General features: G+C 33.5%; 1 protein-coding gene across 6 annotated transcripts in view; it reads right to left on the minus strand.

Moving 5' to 3' along the window:
• ARB2A (ARB2 cotranscriptional regulator A) overlaps positions 1-19,956 on the minus strand; it is a 362,742-nt gene that overhangs the window by 274,975 nt on the left and 67,811 nt on the right. For 4 of the 6 annotated variants that reach the window (XM_045512560.2, XM_010949571.3, XM_010949570.3 and 1 more), the window contains one exon: positions 3,558-3,623. The exons of 1 other annotated variant lie outside the window; for it this stretch is intronic. In XM_045512560.2, coding sequence (XP_045368516.1) covers positions 3,558-3,623 — 66 coding nt within the window. Of the gene's footprint in view, positions 1-3,557; positions 3,624-16,632; positions 16,768-19,956 lie in introns of those variants that run through there. One more of the 6 variants, XM_045512562.2, reaches the window with a different exon arrangement.

A 19,956-nucleotide genomic window follows, 5' to 3' on the forward strand; every position in this document is an offset into this window, starting at 1 on the left:
AGAACCTTATCAAGTATCACCAGTGACTTCCTTTAGATAAAAGGCATTTCACTAAATAATGCATCCTCTTAGCTGGTTATAACACTTGCCTAGTCCAAAAAGCACATATGGAAAATTAAACTAATGCATGATTATAAAGAATTTTAAAAGAGCTATACAATGCTAAGAATTAAGATGACATAACTGTATTTTTGTTAGTAGTAATTAAGTATGCAGTAGGAGAAGTATGGAGTGTAACACAACCACATTAGACCATGATGTCTAGAATACACAAATTACTATGATGACAGTGGGTATGACTGAAGTCACAGAGGAAGAAAAGTAGATGAGAAACAGAGAAAATCAAATCTGAGAAGAAAAATTCCCTTTTACTTAGGAACACTATGTGAAAACAGAGGAATCATTCAGTTAAGATAACTTTAAAAAAGAAAATGGTAATACGAACAAAAGAAAAAATTAAAAAGCAAAGCTGCTAGTGAATAATAAAAAAAGAGGCCACAAAGGTTTTCAGTCATCCATTTACCAAAAAAGCATGTCTAAATACACAGAAATAAAAGAGCCTCTTAAAGTCAATGAGACCTTAATGGATCCTGGTATGGCTATGAAAATGGACATCTGTTTATCTTAATGAAAAAACCTGTAGCTATAGACTTTCCAGTAGGTGCTGATCACTGTTTCTTTTTTCCATTCGCCTAAGTTCCCTGTTACCAAGAAACTGAATCAATTTTTTGAGCAATGGAATGTTGGCACTTTAAATTCCACAGTAATCACTTTAAAACTGGAAGAGTACTTATTCTCAGAAGATAAAAATGTGTTTTTTTATAATTATAACACTGTTCAAGAATTCTTAAAGGGACTACAAATTAAGGTAGGAATGAATAAATAAACAAGAGTTTTACTTGAATATCCAGGAAAGTTGACTTGAAAAATATGAGATCATAATATTCAAGAAAAAAAAATGAAAATGAACAATGTAGTGGTATGAAAGATTAAGGAGTAAGAGCAGTATTTCAGCTGGTCATTGGCTAATATTCGTCTCAATTTAATGCAGAACTCTTATCTCTGCAGTTGGTAACTACAATTTACTCTGTGTAAAGTTAGTGCTAATTTTAAATCTATATGAATAAAATATGAATAAAGGAACTTTTTATTTATTAACTTAACTAAGTTTTAGAATGGCTGATCCAAGGTCACTTATCTTCAAACAGTGGTAATTTATTAAGATGAGCTTTCCTTAAGGAATACATACACAGGTCACACTCCACTGTGCCACCTCACTTAACAGTCAAATCAACTTCAAAGACCATTGATCAGTAAGACTGCACCAAACAATTTTTAGCAGTTAAGAATTCATTTGAGGATAACTCACAAAACCCACTAATTTTGATGTTTATTTAAATATAACTTAATAAACCAAATAAAAATCTGTAGTCAAGTTATTAAGGTAATTTATACATCCAATATTCTACACAAATGTAAAACACTATAATTGAGAATATTTTGTACCTATATATGTGAGGTGGAGAGTAAACATGGGAAAGGATTGTGATCTTTACCATTAAATCATGGGCTTCCGCAAAGCGCTGTAACTTAAAAAAAGAAAAGTTTTTCTTTCCTTGTTAAACAGTAAAACTGTAAAACTAAAACTCAGTTCATCATCAGGAAAAAAAAGTTTGGTGGTATTGCTTTAGTAAAATAACAACTCTGTACAAGAAAAACCTCACTCTCACTGCTAGCTTTGGGATTTAAGAGAACTCAGGAGAAAACTAACATTTAGGGAATAAATATTTCACAACAATATAAAACAAGTGATGATAATTTAAGAAGGGGTTAATTCCCTAAAATAACTTTTTTTGGTTCTTCTTAGTTTATAAAATCAGAGAATTTTTTACTAACCAAAAATGGACCTGACACTTTGTTATAGGTCTCATATAATGTAAAGCTTTGTGTTTATTAGCTTAATAGTCTAAAGTTAAATGAGAGGAAAATGATCAGATTTAGAAAGCAAAGTCATTCTAAACCTAATCTCAGTCTTTCTATAAAGAAAATTAATGAAACAATCATTTCAAATGATCAATATGGCCAATTATCTGGTGACTTGTCCTGGAAATCTAGGGAATTAAAGTGAGTTTAAAGGTTCCATGGAAGAAGAAGTACAACAGAGTTACAGGACTCAATATTAATTGTATTATAACAATGAATTAATCTAAGGCTCTTTAAATATCATTCTTCAGAAACTTTGGGAAAAAAATAAAATTAACAAGAAAAGAGGACTGAATCAAGCTACAGAATTCTACCTTGACTTTCCAGAAGACCAAATTCAATATACAGTTTTAACAGAGTAAGACACTAGATCTAAAGTCAAAACTAAAACAAGAGGTTTGAATCCAAAAAAGACTAGTATATTCACTCCCTAAAAGATACTAACATCTTGGTTTTCATATATTTCAAAAGGAAGGGAAGTTTTCAAATAAACAAGGGTTAGCCTAGCCATTACACAGAATACTATTTTGTTCCCTAAGTATGTCACTAGCACTTGGAACAGTGCCTGGCACCCTAAATAAGTATTTGTTGAATGAATGAAAAAATGAATAAATGACTTAAAATGTGACCTAGTACTTGAGGTTACCTACAGAAAATTAAATATAAAACAGATTTCTTTTCTTAAAAATTGAACTATGTAATTAATTTGTGAGGATGGAGAGTATTAAGAAACCCTCAAACCCTCCAATTCATAGTAGAATAACATTACCCAAAGAATTTTAAAGTTTCATGCAAAATTTAATGTAAACAAAATTATCAATATTCAAAGTTTCACGTTTTAAATAAATTACTTTCATGAAGTCTTAGAGATTCATATAGATCATAAATAAAAGAGCTGTCAGGGACAGTGAAATCATCTAATCTAGTCCACCATCATTTCATACATAAGGTACTGTTAATTCATTTAAAAGCTTACTCTTTCATGCTTCACATTAAAAACAAAAAAGCTCTTTTGAGAAGTTGAGTCTGAGAACAAATTTCAAACTTTTCCACTCGGAAATGACAAAATGTGCCAAATTTCAAAAAAGCAATCTGCCAAAAAGAGGAAGAGTAGTATTATGAAACAGAAAGCACCAGGAATGCATTTGGAAATACACAGAGGAAATAATATAGAAAACAAGCATATAATTTTAAAAAATCTAGAAATGATTAAAGAGATGGTGAATATGTAATGCAACAAAAAGTACCTTGGTTTACTTCAAATAAATAAGCGAAAGTCAATTATACCAATGAAATGAGAAAGGGTATAGAAAAGGTAGTCCCCTTTTGTGTCATCATTTTCAGAAGAGACTGGAAATCAGTATTTCCTTTCTTTACAGCAAAGAATATTACTTTTTAAAAACTATCATGCACAATTAGATGAGGTACGCTGTTGAGCATTTAATGCAACCTCTATCAATATCAAAACACCAGTATCTTAACATTTAAACTTAGTTAACCTAAAACAAAAGTTTTCCTATGAATTGAAAACTATTTTATTTGGAAGCATAAATATTTTTAAAAGTTGGACTTACTGGAATAGAGATTTTTTTCAAATTACAGTCCTTTTCTAGGAGCTCATACACATATTTCGTGATGATCTAGGTAGGAAAGAAAAAAACATTAAAATGCAAGGTCATCCATTATCAAAATTCACATAAACTATTAAGACTTATTGCTCTGAATGAGATCTCTCTATCTGGAATGTTATGATATAAAATTAAGAGACTCTTTATTGGTTTACTTCCTGCTGCTATGTATTGAATAACTATGGACCTTAATATTAAGAAGTAGAATTAGTTAATACAAACTCACAAAAATATATAAGGACTTTATATTTTTCAAAGCAACACTCTGTAAGCATATTTTCTTTTTTTACAGTATTTCTGTAATTCTGTTTCCCATAAAACTTCCCTATAGGTATTATATCTAATATAGTATTATTATGGCTGAGTCCTAACACCTCTTTTGTATTCAATGAATCAAGGAAAGAAAAGTTAGCGGTATCCTAAACAGAAAAGGAAGACTAAAGCAGCAAAATCAGGCACCAGTTTGTATCACCGTTTCTGTCAGGCAGAAACATGACTGTCCAAAGATGCCTACATCCTAACTCCTAGAACCTTTAATATATTCTGTTACAGGGTAAAAGGGACTTTGCAAATATAATTAAGATCAGAAACCCAAGATGGGGAGATTATCCTGGATTATCTGAGTTGGCCCAATCTAATCATATACATCCTTATAACTGGAAAATTACAGAAAAACAGAATATCAAAAAGACACAAAGTAAGAAGGCCTCAACTGGTCACTGGCAGTTTTGAATGGAGGAAGGAGACAATGAGCCAAGAAATGTGGTGGCCTCTAAAAGGTGGGGTAATCCTTAACTTACAGCCAGTAAGAAAAAAAGACCTTGGTCCTATTCTTGTAAGAAATCAAATTTTGCCAACAGCTCAAACAAGTAGTAAAGCCTTCAAAAAGGAACAGCCTGTCCAACATCCTGATGTTAGTCTGGTGACACTCATACTGGACTTCTGACCTAAAGAACTGTAAAATAATATATTTGTGTTGCTTTAAGCTATTAACTTTATGGTAATTTGTTACAGCAGCAATAGAAAACTAATACCCTATTCTTATTAATGAAAGCAAAGACAGTGAAGACTGAGATGTCTGGAGTAACAGCAATGATTTAAAAGGCTTTAAAGGTCATTTTAAGGAGTGTTTCTTCAAAAATATTTTTTATCATCTATGCACAATATCTCAGAGAATAATTTTAGCAGCAACATAAGTGAAAGTCTAATTTTATGAAACAAAATCGGAAGATAATTTTTTCTAAGCAAATTAAGATGTCAGTTGCTTTGGTGCTGTCTTCTGTAATCTAAAATAGATTCACTACTCTGCTTTCTTTAAGGAGTTGAAAACTCTTTCTTCTTGTATATGTTTTCATTCATTTTAGAAATAGTATACTACAGCTTTACCTTGGCTGATAACAGTCATTTCAAAAGCTACAACACTAAACTACAACTAGGCAATAATCTGTTAGTTATTAATTGAATACTATTCCTATAATATACATAGTAATTAAAATTATGTTTATTATACCTTCACCAGAAAGTGGCAGTGCTATAGACCTGAAGGAATAACCTAAAAATATGTAGGATGAGGCTAAACATAATCCATAAAGTTATATAATGGGCTGCTACTTCAAGAGAAATAGCTTAACTAAATGACACGAGCTAAAATGAGTGGGTTATCATTTCTGAAAATTCCTTTCTATGAAGTTATAAAATATATTTACATTTAAAGGAACAATAGAACCAATCAAACACAAACTCAAATGTTCTACTACACACAAGATACAAGACATAATTTGACAATTCAAAAATTAAACCATTTTGGCAGTTCATATCTTATGTCAATATGAAATACAATATTACAGTTAATTCTCAATTTCATACTACAGGATAATATATAGCAATTTAAAAACTGCTTACATTTGACCTTGAAAAACATTATAGGGCAAATGTCTGTTCTAATAAAACCATACATCAGGCAGAGTTGGAGAAACACTGCCTAACTTGCCCAATTGGCCTTGCCTTCCAAGCCCTGATTGCAGAAGGAAAGCAACCATAGAGTAGACCATCTATCTTGCAGGCAGTTCTCTCTGCCTGGAACATTGTCCTCAGCCTTTGCCATCCTCCAGAGACACATCACAAGTCACCTGCTTTAGGTGTCATTTTCCCTGCCTCATCCCAATCCTCCAAGATAAAACAAAATGTCTCACCTCTGTGCTCCACTGGACATGACTGAAGTATAAAAGTTTGATATCATTTGCCTGTCACCTGACTTACCCTCAGAACACTACAGTTTAGATACCCTACCTTTACTTGTATCCACACAGGGTAGTGTGTGGCGCATTGAAGGTACTTCAAAACAGTACACAAATACTCTTCACTATTCATCTTATCTACATCCTTTGAGGAAGATAAGTGTTTCAGGCTTAAAAAAAACAATCTTTTCTAACTGCTGAATTACAGCCTAGAAAGAAAGTATCAAGGATTTGTAGGCTTATAGCTTGAGTACAATTGCAGTCTGTATTTAGAAAAGTCAATAAATCAAAAGATAATTTAAAAAGAAAGATGAAAAAAGTATCTCTGCTCAAATGTAATCTATGTTCAAATATTTACTACAAACATTGTTTCCAGTGAAGTTCATACAAGGAAAAGAAAAGGCTTAAGAGATTAATAAGAATGCTCTAAAGTGAAATCTTCATTCTAATAAGAAACACAGCAACTTCCGGTTTCTGGGCTAAATTAAAGAGCTTGGAAGTAGTCACTTCCATCCTCACAAAAAGTAAAAAGCTGAAGAAGTGAAAACCAACAACTCTTCTTAGATCCATCAGAGAACTGAGGTCACAGGGCAAACTGCTGCCCAGAAAACTGGAGAGACAGACAGGCAGAGAGACAGAATCAGGGCTTACTAGTAAGAAAAGCCCAGGTGCAAAAGTGTTGGCTGAAGCCAGTCCTGGGGTAGGAACACTTTCAACAGTAATTGATCAATTTCTAGAGGTTCAAAATGAAGACTAGCTTAAGAATGAAAAATTAGGAGAGCGCTCAGCCTTAAAGGAGGATTCCCCAAGCTTCTGTGAGTTTTACCTTCCATGAGCAAACACTAGGTTCTCACTGTGGAGATTAGGGAAAAATCCCCTCCTGCTTCCAGCAGGGGAGGGAGAAGGTAAGCATTTTGAACTACTACTGAACTCTGCTCTCCTTAATAAGGCCCGCCTGCAAGGAGAACTGTTACCAGAACCTAACTAATACAGGGAAAGCAAAAGGCCCATGAAAAGCCCGAGATCTAATTAGAGGACTATAGAAGGTTTCCTCCCACTTCTCTCCACATCACCACCATACCGAGAGGGCTCCTATATAATAACAAGAAATGGGATACACTTAAAGAACTGCAAGACTCACCCCTACTTACGGTCTCCAGGAAAACCCAAAGACATCAGAGAAAACAAAAATAAGGACATAAGAGGAAATTTTAGCTTTGGACACCAGAGCTTCAGCAAACAGTAAACACAGCCTGACTTCTAGCCATAATAACCATAAAACTTCACACTCGAGACCTATCTACCCAAGTTCCTTTTATCCAATACATCATGTCCAGCTTTCAACAAAAAATTACCAGGCACAGTAAAAGGCAAAAAGAAACAACCTGAAGAGACATATCAAGCATCAGAAAATTAGGAATTACCAGACTTGGAATTTAAAACAATAAGTAATATGCTAAAGGACTTATTAGGAAAAGTTGATAGCATAAAAGAACAGATGAGTAATGTAAGCAGAGAGATGGAAACTCCAAGAAAGAACCAAAAGGAAATGATAGATCAAAGACACTAATAAAAATGAAGAATGCTTTTGATCGGCTCATCAGGAGACTGGACATGACCAAGAAAAGAATCAAAGAGTTTCAAGATATGTCAGTAGCCACTTCAAAAACTGAAAAGCAAAGAGATAAATGAAAAGATGGGACAGAATATCTGAAATGTAATATAATTACAAAAGGTTTAATACATGCGTAATAGTAATACCAGAAGGAGAAGACAAAGAACAGAACTATCTGATGTAATAATGGCTGAAAATATTCCAAAATCAATGACAGACATAAAACCACAGATCTGGGTAGAACAAAGAACTCCAAGAAGAATAAAAAGCAAAAACTATACCTGGACATATCATATTAAAAATGCAGAAAACCAAACACAAAGAAAAAATCTGGAAAGAAGCCAGACTGGGAGTATGGGGGGATTTGGAGGAGTGAGGGATGTGGAAGACTTTACCTATAGAGGTAAAAAGATAACAATACATCAGAGTTCTCTTAGGAACCATGAATGCAAGAAGAGAGCAGGCTGAAATATTCAAAGTGCTGAAAGAAAAAAATACTCACTAATTTACAATTCTGTATCCAGTGAAATTATCCTTCAAAAGTGAGAAATAAAGACTTTCTCAAACAAAAACTGAAAGACTCTTTTGTGAGTATATCTACCTTGCAAGAAATGTTAACAAAAAACTGTTCAAAAAGAAGGAAAATTATATAGGTCAGAAATTTGGATTACATAAAGAAAGAAGAGTGTTAGAGAAGAAATAAATAAGGGTAAAATAAATTTTATAATCATTTTTAATTGACCTAACAGACAACAGTTCGTTGAAAATAAAAGCAACAATGTTTTTGGTGATTATAGCCTATAGAAAAGAAAAATTAATGACAGCAAAATTATAAATTATGGGAGAACTGAGAATATTCTGCTACAAGGTACTCACACTACCCATGAAACAGTATATTGTTATTCGAAAGAAATACTGGAGAGAAAAGAATTCCTACATCTGATAATTTTTCTGTATTTATTTTGACTCCCACAAAGAAGCCATACAGCTAAAATTAAATGAATCCTCAATGGAGGAGACAGGGAAGTGATCTTGAGATTATATATTCTCAAAATAGATCCCTTGGCTACCAACAGATTAATGAATGCCCTCTAAGGAAATGGAATCAAACTAGACTTTGTTTTAGTTTAGTGTTACTCTATCTAGAGATTAAAAAAAATTTTAACAGAAGGAGCAGGGATGATGAAATAAATGGGCTGTGGGAAGACGGAAAATGAACACTGATAAAAATTAATTCTTGATGGAGTACTTCTAAACAGAAGGGGTATGTTTACCCTGCAATAAATTTACTCGACATTTACTGAGCAGTTGCTATGTGCTTATCATGTAGCTCACTCATTTCTGCCTTCTATCTGGTCATTAATTAAATAAGAAACCAACACTGATACCCATTACCCCTGAAAAGCACTGAAATTATTCTAGCAGATTATAATTTAAGATGGGTAGTGAAACTAAGCTTCCTGGAAGGTACTTTAGACCTTTTTGAGCTGGATTTCAGAAATAAAATGGGATATATGACAAGAGATATTACTGGACAAATGAAAGAAAAGTAACATAAATATTTTAATTAAATAAAAATATAAACTTTATTATTAGATTACCAAGCTTCTGTTCTCTTTTACTATGAAGAAAACCCACTCATTAGTAACAAATTAAATTTGGCCTGATTCACAGCAATAACAATTTTTATTTCTCAGCATTATTAAGGATATGTAAGATACCTAAGACACAAAACACCAACATCCATAAATCATCAGTCACATCCATCCCTGGAGAGGACACCTAAATGCTAGGAGTACCCTGATTTTGGGTGTAGGGGTGGATGAATAGAAGTGAACGAAAAACTCTGAAAGATTTACTATATCTATGAAATTTTATGTCCCCGTGTAATCAAAGAAAATCTCAGAAAATAAGACTCAACAGACCACCAACCTGAATTAGTAAAATATGAACTACAAAATATTTTAAAGGGGATAACTTTTAAAGAGCCTTGGGCTAACCAATTGTTACCTAGTAGAAATCTAATTCTAATTGATGGAATACAATTAAGTGATTTGTAATTAGTACAGTGAGGTGACAGTTTTCTCTCAGTTCTCCTCTGCTTAAAATAATTATGTACCTGTATTTGTATTAAATAGATACTCAGAACAGTTGGAAACAGTTTTGTTTTACCTAAGCAACTCCTTTTAACACTATTCATTTGCCTTACTTAGCTCTGACTTCATAAATGAGCCAAGCAGAGTCAGTATAGGCAGTCTGACTTACAAATGGAACACATATGTAAAAAAGCTTGATATTATAAGGTTTTACTATATTGGAAGTTTAATGATATTTTAGAGACAGGAGTTTTGCTTTTAACACAGTCTGTGTTAAGATCATATCTATTCTGTGTTACTCAGTTCCACTTCGTTTACTGATACAAATAGCATTTTAAAAACTCCACGGCTTTTAAGAAGCCAGTCTTCCACATTTCATTTCTAAACAAAGTGCAAGTGGTAGGAGATTTTAGCTTTGAGCCATGACTTGATTTAGAACATGTTTATCCCCAAAGCAGTACCTTAAGAACATTCACACAGTGTAATTTTTACCTTCAGGGCTGAGCACTTTATGACTCAACAGAGTCAGATTTAGTATTACACTGGCAGGACAATGTAGTACTTCTACGGGTATTAGAAGTTAATAAGTAGATGAGACTTATATATTAAATTTAACATTACAGATAGTTTTTTCATTTTAAAACAAAATGTGAAATTTTATAATTATTATAGCTTAATAAAAATAGCAAATATTGATGCCCAAACAGTAAATAACCACTTTGGAAAATATCCACTTTTGATATTTTTAAAAAACTGTATGCATACTTAGGTTTAATTTCTACTTTACCATGCTCTTATATTTTAGGTAAGTATTTTATAAATAACATACAAAAGTTTTTGTTCTGCTTTTAAAATTCATGTTGACCGTCTTTGAACTGGCAAGTTTAATCTCTTTAATTCACTGTGATTGTTGAATTCAAATTTTACTTTTCATTTTATTTTGTGCCTTCTATTTACCTCATTTTTTCTATGCTTCTTTTTTTCTTTTCCTACCTTTTACTAGATTAACTTCCTTCTACTTTTGCCTTTCTGGTATAAAAGTTACATGTTCTCTTTCTATACCTCTAGTGGCATCTTTAAAGTGTCAAAATGAGTATCTGACATATCAAAGTCTAAAATTAATAAATTTTATTTTCCTTTTGAATAGTTTGAAGAGTTGAAAGAGCTTTAATCCACCTTTTAAACTCATCCTACACACTACTTGCATATGGTATATTTGTTCCCTTGTTTTGTACCCTGTTTTTTGGGGGGGTGGTTATTTTGTTGTTGCTTTATCTAGGTAAAGTCTGTTTTGATTTCTCACGTGGTTATCAATCTGTTTGCTCAGTATTCCTCTTTGGTTTCTTTCCTCTCTTTCACTCTCATTAGTTCACTTTTCTTCTTCATTCGTTCTTTAGGAAAAAGCAAACCATCAGTCTTTTGTCTGAAAATATCTCGATGTGGACCTAACACTGAATGGCAGTTTTACTTGGGCATAAAGTTCTACATCACAAGTTACTTATTTTTTCTGGTATCTTCTGGTTTCCACGGTTGTTAACATTTCTGCTGTAAGTCTAACTGAGGTTGTAGGTAATCAGGCTTCATTCTCTGGTTTCTTTTATGACCTTTCCCTATGTCTCTGATGTGCTGCAGATTCACTATGTCTAGGGGAAAATGAAGTCTCACTGATCTTCCTGAGGACTCAGTGTACTTCCTAAACCTTTCACCAATTCAGAATAATTCACAGATAATATTTCTTCAAATATTTTTTCATTCCCATTCTTTTTCTGAAATTCCTACTAGATATATGGTGGGCACCCTTGTTCCACTCTCCCTATTGTAAGTTCTCTTTCATATTTTCCATCCCTTTTTGTTTCTCTACATATTAGTAATTTTCTTAGGTCTACCCTCTAGGACTCCAATTCTCCCTACAGCTGTTGTCAAATCTGCTAACTAATCCACTGAATTTTTAACTTTATTGACTATATTTTGATGTCTATACATTTTATTGGGTATTATTTAATCTTTCTTTTTTATAGTATTCTAATCATTATTATGTTATTTTCTCTTTTTATGTTTTTAACCATTTAAAATGATACTTATTTTATGCTCTAACTGTTAGTTCTATTATCTAACACTCTCGTACCTCTGGCTATTCAATTATTACCATCCTTAAAAAAAAATCACCTTAAAGCACACCGTCTTCATAAAGTCTTCCTCCTAAAATATTTCCTCTGTCAAAAGAAGTCTATTCAGCATAGAATTATTTACTGGCTTTTATTCCTCTGCTTATTATATCTCTTTTACTCGTTTCCCCTACTTGATGTACATTCCTTGAAAATAAAGACTATGGTTTGCACTTGATTGTAATTCAAACAAAAGCAAGTAGAATTCAATAAATTTAATTTTTGGTTTTTAACTTTTTTGAAGTTTTCATTATTGAATTAGCAGAAACAGGCCTAAAAGAGAACCCTGTAACTTGGTTAACTATCTATTTATCCTCCCAATTCTTTCTGGAGGTTTCTCAGTCCCATAAATTTCAGATGAGAATATTTATTATGTTTAATACAAGAAAATGTTTAATGTAAGAATATTTAACATAATATACATGGTAGCCTCAGATTTTAAGGTGAAAGAGTAGCTAATATGAGCACAATATAGTTTAAATTGGGGTATTTCATTTTATTTACTGCTTATATGCAAACATACTGCAGCTAAAATTCAACTTGCCTGATTTCAAAGTTAACTCATCTAAATACGAAGGGTAAACTTCACTACTGGATAATCTGAGCATCTGTAGTACCTTTATTATCAGTAACACTGAATGAAATTCTACAGTCCCCATGGTACACCTCTCCTACAGCCCTTCCAGTCTCACCTCCTTCCTAATTGCTAACTTTACATGTCCAGATAGAGATACAAAACATCACCTAGTCACTTTACATTGGCAGGAGTGGTAATTCAGCATCAGTTGCATGTTACTGGCTAAAGAAGGGGCTAAGAGAGCCTTGGCTACCTCCCAGAAAAGTCATCTCCCTTCAGTTTTCAGGCAGTAATACAGGAGAATATAGTAAGAGTTTAGCAGAAAGAAATCACCTGAAGTTTATTTCCTCTGGTAGGTCTCATGCTGCTTCAGGGCTTCATCTTGAGATTTGATACTTAAAATTTTATTGAGTTGGTATGAGTATGCACTTATATTTTTATATTTATACACACACACACACACACACACACACACACACACACATCCTAACCACCTATATAGATAAGATGAATATAGGTATGTATCTACATGAGCATATACACATTTATGTACATACACATACATATACACATCTATATCTTATTTATTTCCATATTTACCTCTCTACAGAGAGTAAAAACTATGAATATATATGCATATATACACACAGATTCACATGCACGTTTTCTGAGAGCCTAGAATAACACTACCACCAATACATAGATCTTGGTGTGTGTGTGTGTGTGTGTGTGTGTGTGCACGCACATACGTATATACATATATAATTTTCCAGTAAAAATAACCAGACCTAACTGGAAATTTAAGGGCTTGAGTTTTATATGTCCTTCTCCATTAGAAGGAACCAAGGATCCTAGAAGAAAAGGCTGATTCAGGACCTGGAGCAAAGAAAGTATAAGTTAAGGCTGGAAAAAAAACTTTTTTTGTACACAAGAAAACAAGAAAATACTGAAAGAGTGATGGAAAAATGTTAAAAGAGGACAAGAACTTGCTTGGTGTGAATTCTTCTAGCCAAACCTGGGTAATTTAGGCATCAAAATAATGATAGCAATGGATTATATAGCCCATTGAATAAAATAAGTATCCATGAATCCATATGATATTTAAAAAGAATAAAGTAAAAAGGAAAGAGGAAAAAAGCTCTTTCTTAAGGAAGAATGCCAACTAATACATATAGAAGAAGTGATGGCGTTAGAAAATCGAGTGCTAAAATTAATAGGTGGAAGTTTCATAAAAAATACAGTCTCAAGTATTTTTCCCCAAATTACTTATTAATTACAAAGAGAAAAAAATAGTAGTTATTTTATAATATAACCTGGCAGACATCACCAGTATTATAGTAAGTCAAAAATCATGTGTTCTTAAAACCATAAATTGAGGACAAAAGATCACATCTAAGGTACTACTGTCAAATACCCATAAACTGAATCTAATCATGAGAATACATATGACAAACTCAAACTGAAAGTCATTATACAAATATTCTGCATTCCTCAAAAAAATGTCAATGTCAAAAAATAAATAGAGGCTTAGGAATGGTTCCAGATTAAAGGAGAATAAAGTGACATGACAATTACATTCAATGTGTCGACCTGGATCTGATCTTTGACTTGAGGAATGTCAGCTATTAAGTATATAATGTGACAATTAGCAAACTTTAAACATGGCTTGTAGATTGATAATATATAAAATTTTCTGGTTTTGATAATTGTTCTGTAGTTATAAAGATGCTCTTGTTCTTAGGAAATATACGCTAATGTATTAGTGTTAAAAGGGCATAATGTTTTCAGCTTACTCTCAAATGTTTCAGAAAAAATTTTGTAAGTAATATATACCGTATATGGTTCTTTTTAATCGTGCACCTTTTCTGCAAGTGTGAAATTATATCAAAAATATAAGATTATTTTTAAATTTCCCACATTGTTCATACTCCTAGCACAGGTGCTAGTGACACTGCATCTACTTCCACAATTATTTCAACAGCAATGTGACAGATGACAAATAGGGTAACAATAATTTGCTTTCATCAAAACATTTTAACTTCTTGAAATGTTATAAAACTACAGCTATACTTGGGGATAATTTTCATACATTATTGTTTGTCAAACTCGAAGACTCACTAGAATAAATCCTACCATTTGCTATGTTTATGCCTATGTTCATCTCTTATCTAAAATTCTTACTCCCCCATTTTTCTCCATTTCCCCCAAATTCAGTTCAAATGCTACCTCCTATCTGAAGTTTTCACTGATTATATTCATGACTCTGTGCTTTTCTTAAGATGTTTCGCATTCTATCATAATTAGCTCACATTCTCATTTGCCCACTGAAGTAAGCACCTTACAAACAAGATTTACATCCCACTTTACTGCAACATCAACCACACTATAGATGCACATGAATACTGCATGGATGAAAAATAACTGGTCATGCGTGCAGACATTTGGTGTTTCAGTTTATAAAGAACTAAAGGTAATACATTAAAAATATTTTAAAAATTAATTTTTGAAAAAAAAATTTTTGTATTGCAAGTAAATTCATACAATTCAAAAATGAGAATACTATAATGTAATATATGTCCCTGTCCTCCTCCATTGTCTTCCCTCTTACCCCCAGAGGTAATCTTACTATTTAGTTTCATATGTATTCTTTCAGAGTTTCTTAGTATCAATATAAGCAAGTAAAAATGTATTATTTCCCTCTCTTTCTTAAAAAAGACAGTACACTACACACACCATATTGCCTACTGTTGCACAATGTCCTCTTATTATTCTCACTTTCTTATAACAAATTATATACACTGTGTTACCTTATCATCTGAAAATTTATCGTGATGATCTACCCTCTCAGTAACACAGGTCTTCTTTACCCTTTTTTTACTAGCCGTAGTATTCCATCGTATGGATGTACAAGAATTTAATCAATTTTTAAAAATATTTAATGCTTCTTAAAAGTACTTACTAAGAAAAACATATATAACCTTAAGCATTGTTTATTAAATCCTATGCAAATTAAATGTGCACATAATTATTACCTTGGGACTTAGAATCATTTAAAATAAATACCCACCCTGTAAGTTACCTAACTATTTAAAAAAGAACAATGCCTTTTCCTCCTGATGTCCTATTTATCCTAACTCTATATTCCATCATAGCTCCCTCCTAGGAAGGGATGAAATGAGGGAGGGAGGGTAGGAGGGATGGAGGGAGAGATGGAGGAAGGGAGGGACAGAGGGAAAGCAGGGGGAGGAAAAAATTACGTGAAATATCTTAATAATTAAGGTTTAATATTATTCAATAATGTCAGTTTGGCTAAACCTAAAAGGGCTCCTCTAGCATCTTTACATTAAAGAGACTATGATATGAATGGCAATGAGTTGTCTAATTAGAACTAAATCACATTTACCCTGGGTGCAAATCCTCTTAAGTCAGAACTACATCACTAGAATTAGCTCCATCTTTTCCCTATTTTTCCCCTTAAAACCTTTTATACTTCATTCTCGGTGGGTACATTCTAAACTTTTAAAAAGTCTTTTGAAGTAACTGCTTTTTCAGCACATCTTTGAAATAAAATTCATTCCTCTAACTTCCCATTAGCATTCCTGGGAGTTCTAGTCTATGTCTCCAGTTGTCCTTCATTTAGAATAGCCTTAAATCACTTGCTCTCACGTTTTCCTTTTACCTGCTCTACAGAAGAGTCTTCCTTTTTATAAGCCATCCTTTCTTCCCAATAATCAGATTCTTAAATAGCTTATCAGAGCAACAGACACATACGTGCATCCAACCAACTACTGATATCGCCTTCCAGTGATTTCACAGGCACTTCAAACTCAGGATGTTCAAACTGACTCCACCCTTACATATCTAAACCTCCAGTGTGTTCATCAGCACCACAGACAGTACTACCATCCACCTAACTGCTCAAGTCAGAAGCCTAGATGTCCTTTTCTTTCATCTTCCCCTTGCAATCAATCAGCAAGTCCCTCAAGCTAGTCTTGGAAGACCTCCATATCTCCCCATCTCTGCTATCACCATTCTAGTTCATTCTAGACTATCAACAGGTTTTATCTCTCCCATGGATTGCTTCTGTAGCCTCCTTCTGCTGTATCTATTATAGCAGATCTTCCTTCAGATCATATCTCCTGTTAGCAGACAAATTATTCCTTTACAGATGCAAATCTAATAGCTTCCCAGTGCTATAAGGACAAGGCCTCAATCCTTAAATCCAGCATCTGATGCCTGCCTACCTCCCAAGTTTCATCCTATACCACCCTCTTTCCTCATTCTCTCTATTGTTTAGCCACAGTGACTTTCTCTTAAATTCTCAGACGTACCGGAATCATTTTCATCTGAGAGCCTTTGCAAACCTTGTTGCTTTGCTGGGAATGCTCATCCCATTCATCGTGTATTCAGCCTCAGTGTCTTCCTTGCCCAGCCCTGAATCCATCCTCAAGACACAGCTAAGAATCTTGCATTCCTCAAGGGTAAAGCAGGACAAGGAGGATACCTCCTGGGAAAGGAATAAGACAACTGGTCATATCTCCTAGGAAACTAATGACAGATGTCTGGCAATAAACCAGTACTCCTTACTAACAGTGAAAAGAAAGAAAAGACCCTTGCACTCCTCCTGCCTCACACTTAAGATGATTAATAATGTCTTTTGCAAGATCTGTCTTTGCTACTAGACTTTAAGCTTTTGGAAGAGGAGCAACTACGTGTATTTATAAAATTTGTCTTGGGCTGTATGTCTAGGGCCTAGCTCATGTAATGGCAATCAATATTTTTGAATAAACAGTAATAATATTAGCAAAAATACACATAGCACTCACACTGACCTAAGTTCTTTTAATAAATCTCCACTCCTTTAATCTTCACAACAACCCTATAAAGAAGGACACAAAAGCATTTGAAAGGTTAGATAACCTGCCCATGGTCACACAGCTAAGTAAGTCACAGAGTCTCGATTCAAACCTAGGCAATCTGCCTGCCTTGGAGTCTATTTTCTGAACTTACACGATATATTCCATCTCTGGTTTTACACAGTCAAAAAATTAAAATGCTAAGGGACAGTGTGATGAAAAACTGAAATTAAAGGGCTATTAGTAACCTAATACCAGCAGGCAAGAACAGAAACGAGAGGATATTTCAGGTAGGTAAAGAAAGAAAGAGTGATTTTAACTGCCAAGACTAGGTATTCTTAATTTTTGAGCATTCTTAATTTGTGAGCATTCTTAATTTGTGAGCACTTTTGGCTGTCTGATGAAGCCAATGAACTCTTCTCAGAATAATATTTTTTTTAAAACATTAACAAAATACACAGGATTACAAAAGAAATCAATTATAGTGGAATACAGTTGTTCAAAAAATTTTAAAATACCAGATATGTGATATATTATATGTCATTCCTTATTAACGCATTTTAGGTGCACCTGAAACTAAAGTTTTATCATATCAAAACAGGTGATTTGTATCTGTGAAAAAGTCACAAGACTGCTAATACTATTACTTTTTATGCCTACATTTACAAAATTTTTTAAATTAGGTTGGAGATTAGTAAAAAAGAAAGATGTAATTTTTTAACCCATTGAGGTTCACAGACCCTCACCGCCTAATTCTGATCCCCTGGGGTTAAGAATCCCTGGACTAAACAGCACACCTGGAGCCTACAGGCCCTTCCACAACGTGCCATGCCCTGGCCCCAAAGCGAAAAAAAGTCTGACCGGCATCTTTTCTGAGATATATGCCATAGACAGCACTGCTCTCGATTTATCTCCTGGCCACGTAAAATCACAGGATTTGATTTTTAGTATTGAGTATATTCAGATGATTTCAGCATGAAACACTAGAGCCCAATTTTTCCTATTTCTCTGAGTAATATCAATATCTATGTTTCAAAAACAAGAAGGATTTTGATTCCATGGCTCTTCAACTCAGCCACTCAGGACAAAACCATCACTGTATCAGGCATCCAGTTAAAAAACCCCATTAACCTTTCATGATCTCTTCCTCTTTCCTTATCATTCTGTTAAAGTGGAAATTTTAAAAAACGATCTCAAAGGCAAACAGAATGTTTGAATGACTCTCAGTTGATTTTTATTAACATACTCAAGGAAACATTGTAATTCACACATCTCAGGTAGACCAATACATGAAAATAAAAGGTTAATAACAGATACCAATAAGCTAGAAAAAGAAACAAGCTATAAAAGTCAGATATTACACTTGCAAATTATAAATTTCTTATAAATTTATTTACTCTACCTAAAGAAAAGCACTTACAGAAAGAATAAGATCACACTGGCTAGGGACAAAAGAAAAATAAGGTAGACTGATAAATTCAGTGTAGCCTTTGCTATGTCATCTGAATTTGTGAAACTAAAAGAATAAGAGCAATATATTATCGATTAATACTTCGCCTCTAACTTTTTTCAAAACAAGGTAACCATTACCTACAGTGATGGCAAGAATAAAAACAATACTATTTTCACCACTCTCCTTTTACATTTCTACACGGAGAGTTTAAACAATTCAATAAGAATTTTTTGAGCCAAAATAGAGGATAATTCTACTGAACGTAATGACGTGGATTTTGCTGAGAACCACGATCCTAAGAAAGATGGGCTACCTTAAATCAGGAGATACTTTCATAACCTCTTCAAAGGAGGGAGAGGAAGAGAAGTTTCTTCCAATCTTCCAGTTTCTACTACATTATAAGCAAAAAAAAAAAAAAAAAAAAAAAAAGTACAATAACTTGTTAGATTTCAAGCTTTTGGCTATAGTGAAATTACCAGTATTTGGATTTGCCTTCTCACTATTAACAAATAAAAAAGTATACAAAATAAATGGTTTTCAGAGAGTGAAAAACGGGCGCCATAGATCTGTGTTCCCTGGAGTCCCCATAATCTCCTTGGCTTTCTGCCTAAAGGCAATTTCTGGACTGTGGCCCAGGGAGGAGGAACCAAAGCAGAAACCAGTGGCCTCACAGAGTTGAGGAGATTTGAGTTCAAGGAAAATGAGGTAAGTGGAATTTGCAAGACACAATACCAGAGAGGGAGTTATGCAGAAAAAAAGCTCTAAAAATCTACATATGAGTTCCTATAAAACTTTGGCTAAGCTGTGTATACATAAGGTGAAACTTCCAAAAGGCTGAAGTAAGAAAACTACTGAGGAAAAAGAAAATGACAAGTTTAAAGGTGAACAATTTGAAGATCTATAGGACTCCAAGACATTTGAGTTCAAACTAGCCAGAGTGAAAAGGCTTCACTGAGTACTCAGGAGTAGTCAGTAGTGTCCAGAGAAGGGTGATACCTCAGAGCCAGGTACCCTCTCAGAGTAGAGCTCAGCAATCTCTGGAGTATCAGCTACTCTACATCTACCTCAGCAAAGCTTTAACACAAACCTACAAATTAACTATTCTGCAATAAACTTAACTGCTGCCAAAACAACATTCGACGTTCTTTAAAGGCAGCCAATATCCTGACACTTACCAATATAATATTTATAATGTCCATCATCCAATACAAATTACTATAGACACTCACAGAAACAGGAAAATGTGATCCATAACTGGGAGAGAAATCGGTCAATAAAAACAGACCTAGAAATGATAGAAATGATGAAATTAGGAGAAAAGTACATAAAACCAGCTATTAAAAAAA

This window comes from Camelus bactrianus, chromosome 3 (genome assembly GCF_048773025.1).
Source record: "Camelus bactrianus isolate YW-2024 breed Bactrian camel chromosome 3, ASM4877302v1, whole genome shotgun sequence".
NCBI classification, from domain to species: Eukaryota; Metazoa; Chordata; class Mammalia; order Artiodactyla; family Camelidae; genus Camelus; species Camelus bactrianus.